Below are 17,054 nucleotides of genomic sequence, written 5' to 3'. Positions count from 1 at the left end.
CTCTAAATGGGATGGATTGGTGTCTCTAGGACAGTCCAAGGCTCTCTAAATGGGATGGATTGGTGTCTCTAGGACAGTCCAAGGCTCTCTAAATGGGATGGATTGGTGTCTCTAGGACAGTCCAAGGCTCTCTAAATGGGATGGATTGGTGTCTCTAGGACAGTCCAAGGCTCTCTAAATGGGATGGATTGGTGTCTCTAGGACAGTCCAAAAGGCTGATTGAGGACCAATTCACTGAAGAATGTGTTTGTTTTCTAAGACTTGTGTTTTGCTTTTAGTGTGTTGATGTTTGATACAGGGTTATCTGTGAAAGAGACCTTGGTCTCAGCATGACTCTGTCAAAATAAAGGCGACATAAATACACGGGGCCTCCCGAGTGGCGCTGCATCGCAGTGTTACGGAGTCACTTCAGCCTGGGGTTTCCATCCCAGGCACTCGTTCACATACGAATCAACATTGGATCGGTGTAGACGTGGGCTAGAGAGGCCGTTTCACCCATTTTCTGATACCAGTAATTTCCTTCTTAATCCACGAAGGGAAGTGAACAGATGTCGGGAGAATGAGATGCAACCAGGATAGTGAAAAGAGAAAAAAATGTGTTGAGCGGATGTTTGTTTACCTGAGGCGTCAGAACCAGAACCAGAGTGAACCGACTCCCCCTCAGAGAACGACACGGAATCAGACTGGGAATCGCTGGCTTCACTGCGAGTGTCGTAATCAGGCGGTTCATTCACAACTCTCTGATCCCCTTCCTCCTGTTCATACTCTTCCTCCTCCTCTTCCTCGTCTTCCTCTGGGCCCTTCTCTCCCTCCTCCTCCTCTTCTTCTTCCTCCATCACCTCTTCTCCCTCCATGTTGGACCTGTCTCCCTCGGAGGAGTCGGCCGTGCTGCCCGTCTCCTGGTCTGATGCCTCTTCTTCTGCCTCTTCCTTGGAGGAGGTGCTGACCCTGCTAACACCCCCCTCAATGGGACGCATCAGCTTCTAGACAAGAGGAGAACAGAAAGGCATCAGGGTCTGTATCGCAAATGGCACCCTATTCCCTATATAGTGCACTACTTTTGGAAAAGGCCAACAGGCTTTGGTAAAAAAAAGTGGACCATAGGACTCTGTTCAAAACCAGTGCACTTTAAGTGTTTTCCGTAAGTCAGCCAAATAGAAAAAGCAGCAAGGCAGGGAGTCGTCCCCCCCAGACATGTTTTTTTGCAGAACGAGCTCCATTTGTGACGGCCTCTTGTCTTCCAATGGCTTGATTCACAGCTAAATTATAATAGACTTTAACAACTTCACCTCCCAGATTGGTACAATTAGTTGTGGTATTGAGTAGAAAGACATGACTTCAGTGTGTTGGTTGTTTTGGATATGGACTAGGGCCTATATGACTTCAGTGTGTTGGTTGTTTTGGATATGGACTAGGGCCTATATGACTTCAGTGTGTTGGTTGTTTTGGATATGAACTAGGGCCTATATGACTTCAGTGTGTTGGTTGTTTTGGATATGGACTAGGGCCTATATGACTTCAGTGTGTTGGTTGTTTTGGATATGGACTAGGGCCTATATGACTTCAGTGTGTTGGTTGTTTTGGATATGGACTAGGGCCTATATGACTTCAGTGTGTTGGTTGTTTTGGATATGGACTAGGGCCTATATGACTTCAGTGTGTTGGTTGTTTTGGATATGGACTAGGGCCTATATGACTTCAGTGTGTTGGTTGTTTTGGATATGGACTAGGGCCTATATGACTTCAGTGTGTTGGTTGTTTTGGATATGGACTAGGGCCTATATGACTTCAGTGTGTTGGTTGTTTTGGATATGAACTAGGGCCTATATGACTTCAGTGTGTTGGTTGTTTTGGATATGAACTAGGGCCTATATGACTTCAGTGTGTTGGTTGTTTTGGATATGGACTAGGGCCTATATGACTTCAGTGTGTTGGTTGTTTTGGATATGGACTAGGGCCTATATGACTTCAGTGTGTTGGTTGTTTTGGATATGGACTAGGGCCTATATGACTTCAGTGTGTTGGTTGTTTTGGATATGAACTAGGGCCTATATGACTTCAGTGTGTTGGTTGTTTTGGATATGAACTAGGGCCTATATGACTTCAGTGTGTTGGTTGTTTTGGATATGAACTAGGGCCTATATGACTTCAGTGTGTTGGTTGTTTTGGATATGGACTAGGGCCTATATGACTTCAGTGTGTTGGTTGTTTTGGATATGGACTAGGGCCTATATGACTTCAGTGTGTTGGTTGTTTTGGATATGAACTAGGGCCTATATGACTTCAGTGTGTTGGTTGTTTTGGATATGGACTAGGGCCTATATGACTTCAGTGTGTTGGTTGTTTTGGATATGAACTAGGGCCTATATGACTTCAGTGTGTTGGTTGTTTTGGATATGAACTAGGGCCTATATGACTTCAGTGTGTTGGTTGTTTTGGATATGAACTAGGGCCTATATGACTTCAGTGTGTTGGTTGTTTTGGATATGGACTAGGGCCTATATGACTTCAGTGTGTTGGTTGTTTTGGATATGGACTAGGGCCTATATGACTTCAGTGTGTTGGTTGTTTTGGATATGGACTAGGGCCTATATGACTTCAGTGTGTTGGTTGTTTTGGATATGGACTAGGGCCTATATGACTTCAGTGTGTTGGTTGTTTTGGATATGGACTAGGGCCTATATGACTTCAGTGTGTTGGTTGTTTTGGATATGGACTAGGGCCTATATGACTTCAGTGCGTTGGTTGTTTTGGATATGGACTAGGGCCTATATGACTTCAGTGCGTTGGTTGTTTTGGATATGGACTAGGGCCTATATGACTTCAGTGTGTTGGTTGTTTTGGATATGGACTAGGGCCTATATGACTTCAGTGTGTTGGTTGTTTTGGATATGGACTAGGGCCTATATGACGTCAGTGTGTTGGTTGTTTTGGATATGAACTAGGGCCTATATGACTTCAGTGTGTTGGTTGTTTTGGATATGGACTAGGGCCTATATGACGTCAGTGTGTTGGTTGTTTTGGATATGGACTAGGGCCTATATGACTTCAGTGTGTTGGTTGTTTTGGATATGGACTAGGGCCTATATGACTTCAGTGTGTTGGTTGTTTTGGATATGGACTAGGGCCTATATGACTTCAGTGTGTTGGTTGTTTTGGATATGGACTAGGGCCTATATGACTTCAGTGTGTTGGTTGTTTTGGATATGGACTAGGGCCTATATGACTTCAGTGTGTTGGTTGTTTTGGATATGGACTAGGGCCTATATGACTTCAGTGTGTTGGTTGTTTTGGATATGGACTAGGGCCTATATGACTTCAGTGTGTTGGTTGTTTTGGATATGGACTAGGGCCTATATGACTTCAGTGTGTTGGTTGTTTTGGATATGGACTAGGGCCTATATGACTTCAGTGTGTTGGTTGTTTTGGATATGGACTAGGGCCTATATGACTTCAGTGTGTTGGTTGTTTTGGATATGAACTAGGGCCTATATGACTTCAGTGTGTTGGTTGTTTTGGATATGGACTAGGGCCTATATGACTTCAGTGTGTTGGTTGTTTTGGATATGAACTAGGGCATATATGACTTCAGTGTGTTGGTTGTTTTGGATATGGACTAGGGCCTATATGATCACTAAGATAACCTTTACAATTAAACCAGCCTTCAAGATTATAGTCATGTTTACAGTTCCATGAATTGCCACAATTGTGTTTGTTTGTCAAATTCTGTATTTTATTGGCTCTGCTGCTGTGGACACTTGGGGGCTAAGGAAACGAATGTCATTTTCTTTATTTGTGTGAACTATCCCTTTAACAGTTTGGCCTGTCAATCAAATACTGTGGGTGAGAATGTCAGGGAAAGGATAGGATGTTTAAGATAAACTGGTAGGGTTTCAAACCCATCAATCAAACCCTGTGGGTGGGACTTTGAGGGAAGGCAGGAAATTAGTAATCTAGTCAGAAACGAGTCTAGTCCTTCCATTTAGTTTATTGTGGCAAAAAAACTAAGACAAAAGCTTGAATTCTATCAAGTAAACATATAGTCCCTGTTGAGAAACAATATAGAATTGAAGGAAAATGGTGTAAAAAAATATTTTGAGGGGAAGGACCCCCAGACCCCACGCTAGATTGTATAAAAGTGGGGGGAGTGCACAAAGTCAGTCACCCGTACACCTATAGGTCTGACTAATGCATGAAGCCTGATTAATGCATGAATCCGGGTGTAAAAATGTGCTTTGTTACACAGACAACAGCAGTTGACTACTACTCCAGTTGACCTACATCAATCTCTTTAATAATACCATACAGATACAATGACATCAGCTTTTATAACCTTCAAAATAGTTTTTCCCCTTCTTTCTTTCATCCTATTTTGCACCAGAATGAGCTTCTCCACGACCTATTGTTCCAGCAGTGACGATTCACCTTCTTCATCAAAATGATTCTCTAAATGTATCTGCAGATATTCACCAAGAAGCAGTAGTAGCCTACCAGTACGCAAGTTAGGGAGCCGAATGAACGGCTCTCTCACCGATTCGATCACCGATTCACCTAAAAGATCAGCTCAAAAAGAAAAGAGCCGTTCATTCGCAAACAACCAATCACTAGGCTACGCTGACGAGTCACTTCAGTGGCAAGTCACTGGCAAGTCTCGACACGGTGCTTTGAATACTAGGAAAAATACAAGATTTTTGGTTTACTGTCCTGATACGACATAATTACGTTGTATGATTTGGAGTTTGTCTTTATTCAGTCAGTAATACACCTTCTATAAACTAGTCACCACAAGCTGATCAGCTGCCAATCAAAGAACCGGGAATATGAATAGAATCAAAGGAATCGTAAATAGCCTCCATACCCCGACGGAAACACACAAAAATAAATTCATGTGCCAGAAAACAATAATGAAGTGGACCTCAACTAATCATTACCAGTTACATAACATGGGATGTGGAAATTCACTGACAGAAGATACAGCATCATGTCCTCTCCTCCGTTCATTTCTATTGTTGACTGCAGCCAACCACAGTGCACAAAAACAGCTACCGAGAAGCGGGACAGACTGACAAACCAGCAGTGTATCCCTGTCGACGCTGGCTTTGTGACCGACAGGGACCTGTCCTACAAACCAGCAGTGTTTCCCTGTCGTCGCTGGCTTTGTGACCGACAGGGACCTGTCCTACAAACCAGCAGTGTTTCCCCATCGTCGCTGGCTTTGTGACCGACAGGGGCCTGTCCTACAAACCAGCAGTGTTTCCCTGTCGTCGCTGGCTTTGTGACCGACAGGGGCCTGTCCTACAAACCAGCAGTGTTTCCCTGTCGTCGCTGGCTTTGTGACCGACAGGGACCTGTCCTACAAACCAGCAGTGTTTCCCCGTCGTCGCTGGCTTTGTGACCGACAGGGGCCTGTCCTACAAACCAGCAGTGTTTCCCCATCGTCGCTGGCTTTGTGACCGACAGGGACCTGTCCTACAAACCAGCAGTGTTTCCCCATCGTCGCTGGCTTTGTGACCGACAGGGACCTGTCCTACAAACCAGCAGTGTTTCCCTGTCGTCGCTGGCTTTGTGACCGACAGGGACCTGTCCTATCTATAGATCACTAGAAGATGCATCTCATTTCATTATAACAAGAAAAGGCTATACTGACTAGCGAAGTGAAAAGACCTACAACAGCCCTGCAGATATGCTAAAGTAACTTCCCCTCGTGACCCTTAGTGAAGCCACTCCTACCTCTGTGGTTAGCTCAGGCATGAGGGGCTTGATCCTCTGTCTGTCTGGCTCTCTCCTGCGGCCCAGAGGCTTGTCAAGGTGGGATGCTTTGGGAGGGTCCCCCCTCTGCGCCCCACCAGCTCGGATGGAATGGGTCTTCCGGTCGTCGTAGTAATCTTCAGTCTTGTATTCGGAGGGGTGCCGTCCCCCCCTGAGGTTGACCAGCTTTTTCCCGCTGGCACCAGCCGAGGGGGCAGATCTTTTAGTGGCCTGTCTGGTGGTGGTGTGAGCCGAGGGCCGAAGACGTTTCAGCTCGTGGTCATCCCCTCGGTCATTCTTCCTCTTAGATCCTGCAGGAGGGGGGGGGAAAAGTCATATTAAATCTTCAATATTACATTTTGAAAATGTGTCCATGTTCTTAAACCCTTCTGCCTTGGACTGTCTGTTAAAAAAGAAATTTCCACCAGAGCGGTATCTGTTCTGACTTTGTGGCTGTGTTATGTGATAGAAAAATTACATCCACTACCATTAAAAAGTTTGGGGTCACTTAGAAATGTCCTTGTTTTTTGAAAGAAAAGCTCATTTTTAATCCATTAAAATACAGTCAAATTGATCAGAAATACAGTGTAGACATTGTTTATGTTGTAAATGACTATCGTAGCTGGACATTTTTAATGGAATATCTACATAGGCGTACAGAGGCCCATTATCAGCAACCATCACTCCTGTGTTGCAATGGCATGTTGTGTTAGCTAATCCAAGTTGATCATTTTAAAAGGCTAATTGATCATTAGAAAACCCTTTTGCAATTATGTTAAACAAAATTGTCATAAAGTGTCTAGTTTGAGAAACAGATGCCTCACAAGTCCTCAACTGGCAGCTTCATTAAATAGTACCCACAAAACACCAGTCTCAACGTCAACAGTGAAGAGGCGACTCCGGGATGCTGGCCTTCTAGGGAGAGTTGCAAAGAAAAAGCCATATATATCACAGACTGGCTAATGAAAAGAAAATATTAAGATGGGCAAAAGAACACAGACACTGGACAGGGGAACTCTGCCTAGAAGGCCAGCATCCTGCCTCTTCACTGTTGACATTGAGACTGGTGTTTTGTCGGTACTATTTAATGAAGCTGCCAGTTGAGGACTTGTGAGGCATCTGTTTCTCAAACTAGACACACTAATGTACTCGTCTCCATTTTGAGCCTGTCATCGAACCCACAAATGCTGATAGTCCAGATACTCAACCAGTCTAAAGGCCAGTTGTATTGCTTCTTTAAATCAGGACACAGTTTTCAGCTGTGCTAACATAATTGCAAAAGGGTTTTCTAATGATCAATTAGCCTTTTAAAATGATAAACTTGGATTAGCTAACACAACATGCCATTGGAACACAGGAGTGATGGTTGCTGATAATGGGCCTCTGTACACCTATGTAGATATTCCATTAACAATCAGCCGTTCCTGCTAAAATTCATTTACAACAGCAACAATGTCTACACTGCATTTCTGATCAATTTGATTGTATTTGAAAGTTCCATTGATTGTTGACATCTAGTGGAAGCCGTAGGAAGTGAAAACTCATCAACGTCTCGCTGTGATTTCAATGGGACCTTGGTTGAAAATTTGGCACCCCCAGAAAAAAATATAAACAGGAAGTGGAACTTCTCAGGTTTTTGCCTGCCATGTGAGTTCTGTTATACTCACAGACATAATTCAAACAGTTTTAGAAACTGCAGAGTGTTTTCTATCCAATACTAATAATAATATGCATATATTAGCATCTGGGACTGAGGAGCAGGCAGTTTACTATGGGCACCTCTGTGCACCTTTCATCCAAGCTACTCAATACTGCCCCTGCAGCCATAAGAAGTTAAAGACCGTTCCACAGGTGCATGTTCATTAATTGTTTATGGTTCATTGAACAAGCATGGGACACAGTGTTAAAACCCTTTACAATGAAGATCTGTGAAGTTATTTGGATTTTTACAAATTATCCTGAAAAGGGGAAGTTTCTTTTTTTTTTGCTGAGTTCATAATTCACAGCGATTTAGATGGTACAATGATTCTCTACACTATTCAGTGCTTGTTTTCCTCACAAACTGAAATTGAGTGAACCAGTGTATAATTTTAGAAACCAGGAAATATGACACGATTTGACAGCCAAAGTCAGAACAGCTTTCTCATTTTGACAACAGATGCCATTCCAGCAGGAGGGATCAATAGGCCAATATCAAAGCCAATCACAACACTGGCGGGTATGGAATACTGTGAAACACCTTCGTTCCACTATTAATGCAGATATATTAAAGATTTAGATGCACTATTGTAAAGTGGTTGTTCCACTGGATATCATAAGGTGAATGCACCAATTTGTAAGTCGCTCTGGATAAGAGCGTCTGCTAAATGACTTAAATGTAAATGTAATATTATGGACATTTTCTGAAATGACAAAAGGAAAACTACGCCGTGTGTGGCACCTTTTAAAAAAGGTCTTTGTGATCTTGTTCTGTTTGGGGCTTATATATTGTATTCAATAAAATAATAACAAAACGTGCACCCTTATTCAACTGTTTGTGTTCTCGCCAACTATACTGAACAAAACTATCAACACGTAAAGCGTTAGTCCCATGTTTCATGAGTTGAAATAAAAGATCCCAGATCTCCATACGAACAAATAACTTCTCAAAATTGCGCACAGATTTGTTTATATCCCTGTTAGTGAGCATTTCTCCTTTGCCAAGACAATCCATCCAGCTGACAAGTGTGGATGGATTGATTAAACAGGAAGCTGATTAAACAGCATGATCATTACACAGGTGCAACTTATGCTGGGGACAATAATAGGCCACTCTAAAATGTGTCGTTTTCATAGAACGCCACAGGTGTCTCATGTTGAGGGAGCGTACAATTGGCACGCGGACTGCAGGAATCAAAAACCAGAGCTGTTGCCAAAAAATGTAATGTTCATTTCTCTACCATAAGCCGCCTCCACATCATTTTAGAGAATTTGGCAGTAAGTGCAACTGGCCTCACAACCGCGTGTAACCAAGTCAGTCCAGGACCTCCACATCAAGCTTCTTCACCGGCGGGATCATCGGAGACCACCCACCCAGACAGCTGATGAAACTGTGGGTTTGCACAACCGAAGAATTTCTGCACAAACTGTCAGAAACCGTCTCAGTGAAGCTCATTTGCACGATCGTAGTCCTCACCAGGGTCTTGACTTGACTGCAGTTTGATGTCGTAACCGATTTCAGTGGGCAAATAGCCACTGACACGCTGGAGAAGTGTGCTCTTCACGGACGTAGTCCGGTTTCAACTGTACCGGGCAGATGGCAGAGTGTGGGTGAGCTGTTTTCTGATGTCAACATTGTGAACAGAGTGCCCCATGGTGGCGGTGGGGTTATGGTATGGGGCAGGCATAAACCACGGACAACGAACACAATTGCATTTTATCGATGGCAATTTAAATGCAGAGATACCGTGATGAGATCCTGAGGCCCCATTGTCGTGCCATTCATCCGCCGCCATCACCTCATGTTTCAGCATGATAAGTCACGGCCCCATGTCGCAAGGATCTGTACGCAATTCCTGGAAGCTGAAAATGTCCCAGTTCATCAATGGACTGCATACTCACCAGATTTGTCACCCATTGAGCATGTTTGGGATGCTCTGGATCGACGTGTACAACAGCGTGTTCCAATTCCCGCCAAAATATCCAGCTACTTCACACAGCCATTGAAGAGGAGTGAGACAACATTCCACAGGACACAATCAACAGCCTGATCAACTCTATGTGAAGGAGATGTGTCACGCTGCATGAGGCAAATGGTGGTCACAGCAGATACTGACTGGTTTTCTGATCCACGCCCCTAGCTTTTCTTTAAGGTATCTGTGTCCAACAGATGCATATCTGTATTCCCAGTCACGAAATTCATAGATTCATTTATTTAAATTGACCAGTTTCCTTATATGAACTGTAACTAGATAAAATCTTTAAAATTGTTGCATTTTGCGTTTATATATATATGTTCAGTGTACATTGCAAAAAGGGATGACAAAGAGTGACAGTGATTTGGGCATGATGGTACAGATTGTCAATGAGGCTCGCTCATATAACCTTATAACCTTTTAAAAATGACCAGAAGTGCACTGTTAAAAGGGTACCTTTTTTCTGGTTGACGTGCTGTTCACTCTCAGGGTTATAGAGCTCGTCATCCTGGTCAGGGGCCTCGGTGAGGATGTCATCCAGGACGTTGAGTTCTCCCTCTGGGACGACAGATTCAACCACAGTTAGACATAGCAAATTTCAACTTAACAGAGTGCAGAGTCCATTTAGGGTAGATTTCAACATGAGTGCAGAGTCCATTTAGGGTAGCTAACTTGGACCAAGGCCCATAGAGCTCTGGTCAAAACAAGTGCACTATGGAGGGAATAAGATGCCGTAGCTAGCATAAATGTTTTTAATCAACTTTGAGAATTAGAGTTGAGTGGCTAGACTTGTTAGAGCCGACTAAACTCAACGAGTTATGGAGTTGAGCGGGCAAATATTCTGGGTGGAGCTCCGACCAGGTCCCGGATGATCAAATCATAGGGCCAGGGGGCTTTGGGTGATGAAATCAGTATTTTACATGTGTGACGTCAGAGCTCCAGTCCGCCAACACTAGTCAACGCTCAACTCCATCATAAAATGGTGAAGTTGAGTTTAGTCAGCTAGTTAGAGGCATGATTGTACTTGTTATCCCCCTGCATCCAAGCCACTAGTCTCAGATAGTAGTTGGCAGGGTGAATGAACGAGCTGCTCCATTCACTAGGGAAGCTTTTCTAGAGCACCTGGTTCAATTGTGAATTGGAGCATTTTTTTTTTTTAAACTCTAACTGGTTCAACTAGTGAGAAAAATGTGATTGTGGCAAGAATGTGTGGGTGGGAAACACTACCAGCCCATGTCCAATCAATTGAATTTACCACAGATGGGACTCCAATCGAGTTGTAGAAACATCTAAAAAGGAGGATCAATGGAAACAGGATGCACCTGAGCTCAATGTTGAGTCTCATAGCAAAGGGTCTGAATACTTATGTAAATAAGCATGTCTAAAAGCCTGTTCTTGCTTTGTATTATGTAGTGTGTGTAGATGAGGGGGAAATAAGTCATTTAAATCAATTTAAGAATAAGGCTGTAACGTATCAAAAAGTGTAAGGGTATGAATACATTCCAAAACGCACCGTACATATAATTAGCGGATTCTGTGTTTTTTTTGTAAGGTTAGTTTGAACAGGACAGGAAATGCCTAATCGCCCCAACATCAGTGCCCGGCCTCACTAATGCTCGTGGCTGAATGGAAGCAAGTCCCCGCAGCAATGTTCCAACATCTAGTGGAAAGCCTTCCCAGAAGAGTGGAGGCTGTTATAGCAGCAATGTTCCATCATCTAGTGGAAAGCCTTCCCAGAAGAGTGGAGGCTGTTATAGCAGCAATGTTCCAACATCTAGTGGAAAGCCTTCCCAGAAGAGTGGAGGCTGTTATAGCAGCAATGTTCCAACATCTAGTGGAAAGTCTTCCCAGAAGAGTGGAGGCTGTTATAGCAGCAATGTTCCAACATCTAGTGGAAAGTCTTCCCAGAAGAGTGGAGGCTGTTATAGCAGCAATGTTCCAACATCTAGTGGAAAGTCTTCCCAGAAGAGTGGAGGCTGTTATAGCAGCAATGTTCCAACATCTAATGGAAAGTCTTCCCAGAAGAGTGGAGGCTGTTATAGCAGCAATGTTCCAACATCTAGTGGAAAGTCTTCCCAGAAGAGTGGAGGCTGTTATAACAGCAATGTTCCAACATCTAGTGGAAAGTCTTCCCAGAAGAGTGGAGGCTGTTATAACAGCAATGTTCCAACATCTAGTGGAAAGCCTTCCCAGAAGAGTGGAGGCTGTTATAGCAGCAATGTTCCAACATCTAGTGGAAAGCCTTCCCAGAAGAGTGGAGGCTGTTATAGCAGCAATGTTCCAACATCTAGTGGAAAGCCTTCCCAGAAGAGTGGAGGCTGTTATAACAGCAATGTTCCATCATCTAGTGGAAAGCCTTCCCAGAAGAGTGGAGGCTGTTATAGCAGCAATGTTCCAACATCTAGTGGAAAGCCTTCCCAGAAGAGTGGAGGCTGTTATAACAGCAATGTTCCAACATCTAGTGGAAAGCCTTCCCAGAAGAGTGGAGGCTGTTATAGCAGCAATGTTCCAACATCTAGTGGAAAGCCTTCCCAGAAGAGTGGAGGCTGTTATAACAGCAATGTTCCATCATCTAGTGGAAAGCCTTCCCAGAAGAGTGGAGGCTGTTATAGCAGCAATGTTCCAACATCTAGTGGAAAGCCTTCCCAGAAGAGTGGAGGCTGTTATAGCAGCAATGTTCCAACATCTAGTGGAAAGCCTTCCCAGAAGAGTGGAGGCTGTTATAGCAGCAATGTTCCAACATCTAGTGGAAAGCCTTCCCAGAAGAGTGGAGGCTGTTATAGCAGCAATGTTCCAACATCTAGTGGAAAGTCTTCCCAGAAGAGTGGAGGCTGTTATAGCAGCAATGTTCCAACATCTAGTGGAAAGCCTTCCCAGAAGAGTGGAGGCTGTTATAGCAGCAATGTTCCAACATCTAGTGGAAAGCCTTCCCAGAAGAGTGGAGGCTGTTATAGCAGCAATGTTCCAACATCTAGTGGAAAGCCTTCCCAGAAGAGTGGAGGCTGTTATAGCAGCAATGTTCCAACATCTAGTGGAAAGCCTTCCCAGAAGAGTGGAGGCTGTTATAGCAGCAATGTTCCAACATCTAGTGGAAAGTCTTCCCAGAAGAGTGGAGGCTGTTATAGCAGCAATGTTCCAACATCTAGTGGAAAGCCTTCCCAGAAGAGTGGAGGCTGTTATAGGACTAAAGGGAGGACCAAGTCCATATTAATGGCCGTGATTTTGGAATGAGATATTCGACGATCAGGTGTGCACATAATGTTAATCGTGTCGGGTACATGATCTTTTCTACATACTTTATATCTGGTTTTAGTCATATAACTTAACAAAGCATTTTTCCATTGTGAAATAAATATACAAACACTGGACTTAGGTGTCCCGGGGGGGAAAAAACTGTCTTGAGAGGTGTTAGCCTAGTTCGAGAAGCCAAATAGCGTATGTTTGATGTGCGCGTGAAAAGATAAGACTAACGAAAACACAAAATGATGCTAATTAACCAAATCTATTTTCTGCAGCTAACCGTTAACTTCCCTAATGTGTAGGTAGTTTGTGATATATTGAAAACATTAAATTGACTGTTTCTGCATATTGATTACGAGACATTCGTAAAACAGTCCTAATGATGGAAAAATGCATCACCCAGAGACACATGTTTATTTTGCAAGCTATAGCACTCAATATTGTACTGCAAGCAATACCACACAATATTTTACAAAAGTAGGATTGAAAAGGACCATAGAGTTTAGTCTGCTTTGTGTTCTTTTTTTTGCCAAGGAAAATCTGGTATGCAGCTGCATGGACCGATTAATAATTAAAACATTCTCCATTCAAGGTTTAGTCGATTTCCTCCTAAACTAAAACGCACCATGTAAAGTGTGGGTCCCATGTTTTATGAGTTGGAATATTAGATCCCAGTAAATGTTAATATGCACAAAAAGCGTATTTCTCTCATTTCGTGCACAAATTTGTTTTCACATCCCTGTTAGTGAGCTGTTCTCTGATTAAACAGCATGATCAATACACAGGTGCACCTTGTGCTAGGGACAAAAATGCAATTGGCATGCTGACTGCAGTAATCTCCACCAGAGCTGTGTCATTGAATTTAATGTTCAAGCTGAATCCAATGCCGTTTTAGAGAATTTGGCAGTAAGTCCAACAGGCCTCACAACCACATGTAACCACGCCAGCCCAGGACTTCCACATCTGGGTTCTTCACCTGTGGGATCATCGGAGACCAGCCACCCGGAAAACTGTGGAGTATTTCTGTCTGTAATAAAGCACTTTTGTTTGGAAAAACTAATTCTGATTGGTTGGGCCTGGCTCCCAAGTGGGTGGGCCAATGCCCTCCCAGGCCTATCCATGGCTGCGCCTCTGCCCAGTCATGTGTGAAATCCATAGATTAGGACCTAGTGAATTTATTTCAATTGACCGATTTCCTTATATGTAACGAAATAAAATAATTGAAATTGCTCCATGTTGCGTTTATATTTTTGTTCAGTATAGATTTAAATGGCGAGTAGGCTGAAAAAAAGGGGTTAAATATGCGTACTTTCTTTGGGAAACATACGTTTCCACCGCCATGCTAGAGACTAATGTTACTTCCTGATGTTGCACGGCTACGTTCTGTCAGGGGTAAACAGACTGCTGAAACCTGATTGGCTTAAACAGATAAGCGACATCCCTGACTAGCATTCCTAGGCATTAGCCATTTTAGCGTTGTGTTGGAAAATGTCTCAAAGAAAGCGTACATATTTTGCCCGCCATAAACTATTGTTAAGGAGTTACTCGAAGACTTTGCAGCATGAATGGATCATGTACGTACCGGTACACCGGGGATAATAGTAGAATTTCGCTACACACGCAATAACATCCGCTAAATATGTGTTTGAGTACCAATTGTATTAATGCAATTCCAGATGCGTTTGGATCGTAAGATATCGCCATTCGCCGGAATATTAATCGAATATAACGTTACATTTAACTTTCATCATACATTTCCAATAGTATTCTACTTAATTAGGTCAAAACTGCTGAATGAGTCCAATAACGTGATTTATTTTGGTGATCTACCATATTTATATTTAACTAGGCAAGTCAGTTAAGAACAAATTCGTATTTCCAATGACGGCCCTGGAATGGGGGTTGACTTGGCTACTAGAGCCAGGTAAGGGGTGCACATCGGGTACTTGAATTCAGTGCACAATTCTGCTTGATTTTGTTTGATAGCTAATGCGACATACTAGCGGTTAACCATCGCTGTAGATAACGTTACCTAATACCTCAATAGTTAGCTAGCTATGGCCAGAGTGTATAAACATGGGTGTACTTTTAGCTATCAATAGTTAGCTACCAAGCTATGGCGATGTCGTTAGCTAATGTAGCTAACTAGTAAGACGTGGTCGCGTTAACCTAGCTAATGAGCTAACTGGCTGTGTCCAAATTAATTTGATAAAGTTTAAATTAACCATTCTTGAAGGCAAATTGTGAGTAACGATGGCTTTCTAGCTAGCATAATTGACAAAGGAATAGGAGGGCCACACGGGACAATGGTTAGCAAGTTAGAGGCGTTGCTAGCTAGCCAACGTTACTGCGACGAACGCGCCGTACCTTTCTCGTCTCGTCTGTCGACCGCCATCTTCCGCCCCTTTCCCTGCTTTCCGCAAACCTTTAGAGGACTCGTTTTGTCACCTCTCACGGCTGCCCTATACCTAACTACGCAAAAAAAATTGGTAAATTGATGGTCCCCTCTCAATGTTTACTGGAAGTAGGTCTCATCGTAGCTACTGAAATGGCGGATTACTGCATCCCTCCTGCTGCAAAGGGTCGTTACCACAGCCACAAAGTCTTAGACCCCTCCTATTTCGGCACGTTATCGTCTTTAAATGTGATGAAACCTAACATTAAACACAACCTTAACCCTAACGTTGACCACACTGGTAACCTTATATTAAAAACATAAAGAAGATTTTTGTGTTCAAGAATTGTTAAGATATCGTTAACTTTGAGACTGTGCTATCTAGTGGACCGCTACAAAGCGTTTTACCCACAATTCCGAGGGCTGGGCGGTAAGCAACTGTACACCGATTATCCATATCTAAGAGGAAGAGAGAGGCCCAACTTGTTTCCCTCCATCAGGTGGCGTATTTTCGCCCACCAAGCAAGGAATTCGTTTTTGTATGGAGATCAATAAGTGTTGAATTTGGTCAACAACAAAAATGAATGGCTTTTTTTTTTTTTGCTACGTGAGGTTTATTTGATCGAATAGAAGTTTCATAATGCTCAAACAGTTAGGCGTGAAAAGCTACCTTCGTTTTTACACTGCTGCTACTCGCTGTTTATTATCCATACATAGTCACTTTACCCCTACCTACATATACAAATTACCTCGACTAACCTGTACCCCGCACGTTTACTCGGTACCGGCGCACCCTGTATATAGGTCCGTTATTGTTATGTAATTATACTGTGTTACTTTATATTTTTATTGATTAAATATTATATCTTAACTCCATTTCTTCGACTGCACTGGTGGTTAAGGGCTTGTAAAGTAAGCATTTCAGGAAAGTTATATTCCGCGCATGTGACAAATAAACACATATGGGCGGATTGATTTCCACATTTTTAGTATACATTTTTTCCAGATGAGTTATGAGAAGAGAATCGTCCAGCCCTTTGCCTATCTCACTACACCCCTATATGCCATGTTTTGAATTATGCAGATTGTAATATTACAATGTAAATGTACTTTCTAACCGTCTGACAGCCAACTTCCTGACTTTATAGCCATAACATTCCCAGAAAGCATGGATTATTGAGTCATTATTAGTTTTACACTTAAAACAAGACTGCCATTATGCAGTAGAATTTGTGAATTTTTCTTGTATAATACATTCTATACATTAGTTTATACTGGATTAAGTGTACATTTTCGTTAACTGTAATTTTCGTTAGTTATGCTCCAACTTCCCCTCCATCTTGTGTCAACATCAGTTCTTTGTAAGTCTTGGTTCCGATAGAAAAAATATATAAGCTAAGTGATCGTCAGTTGGATATGCTCTCTGCAAGGTTTTATATAGCTTACCTATCATATGAACATCCTTTTCTGACTCAAATAAGATTACCTCAAGGTTGCTTTGATGTCCAAAATATTTCAAATCGAAATTGTGATGTAACTTTTAAGTTAAATGTATTCGTTTTAATTCTACAGGCTTTCAATAGTGTGGTACCTAATTCCTTTTAAAAAGTCGGTTCTGTTTGTCAACATTGATTAGTTTGTCACCACCTCTACTTTAGTACCTTAATTTCCCATGGATTGTGTATCCACACATTGATAGGATCTCATTGATTTAACAATATTGATGTGATTTCTTGCCACCTTCCCAAAAAAATCCCAAGCCCAACGGATCTGTTTTAACAGAAAACAGAATGATAGTTTCTCAGTCAACGCATTTATGGACTGAAATGATTCGTTTACCATGTACTCAAAAGTTTGGGGCCAGCTAGAAATTTCCTTGTTTTTGAAAGAAAAGCACAGTGCTTTTATTTAAAACACACGGACATTTCTAAGTGACCCCAAACTTTTGAATGGTAGTGTACGTATCCATGTCTTTAACACTCAATGGAGCTTCTCCT

General features: G+C 42.5%; 1 protein-coding gene across 1 annotated transcript in view; it reads right to left on the bottom strand.

The window, feature by feature from the left end:
- The window catches only part of ythdc1 (YTH domain containing 1), a 44,305-nt gene extending 29,026 nt beyond the window's left edge, over positions 1-15,279 (bottom strand). Inside the window, exons 1-4 of the mRNA XM_038970351.1 lie at positions 15,030-15,279; positions 9,879-9,980; positions 5,731-6,059; positions 620-983 (exon numbers count right to left, since the gene is read on the bottom strand). Coding sequence (XP_038826279.1) covers positions 620-983; positions 5,731-6,059; positions 9,879-9,980; positions 15,030-15,057 — 823 coding nt within the window. The 5' untranslated portion in view covers positions 15,058-15,279. The remainder of the gene's footprint in view (positions 1-619; positions 984-5,730; positions 6,060-9,878; positions 9,981-15,029) is intronic.
- Between the last annotated feature and the right edge of the window lie 1,775 nt (positions 15,280-17,054).

The sequence above is a fragment of the Salvelinus namaycush genome, chromosome 31 (genome assembly GCF_016432855.1).
Source record: "Salvelinus namaycush isolate Seneca chromosome 31, SaNama_1.0, whole genome shotgun sequence".
In the NCBI taxonomy this organism is placed as follows: domain Eukaryota; kingdom Metazoa; phylum Chordata; class Actinopteri; order Salmoniformes; family Salmonidae; genus Salvelinus; species Salvelinus namaycush.
Note: the sequence above shows the minus strand (reverse complement) of the source record. Positions and strands in the feature narration are given on the sequence as shown.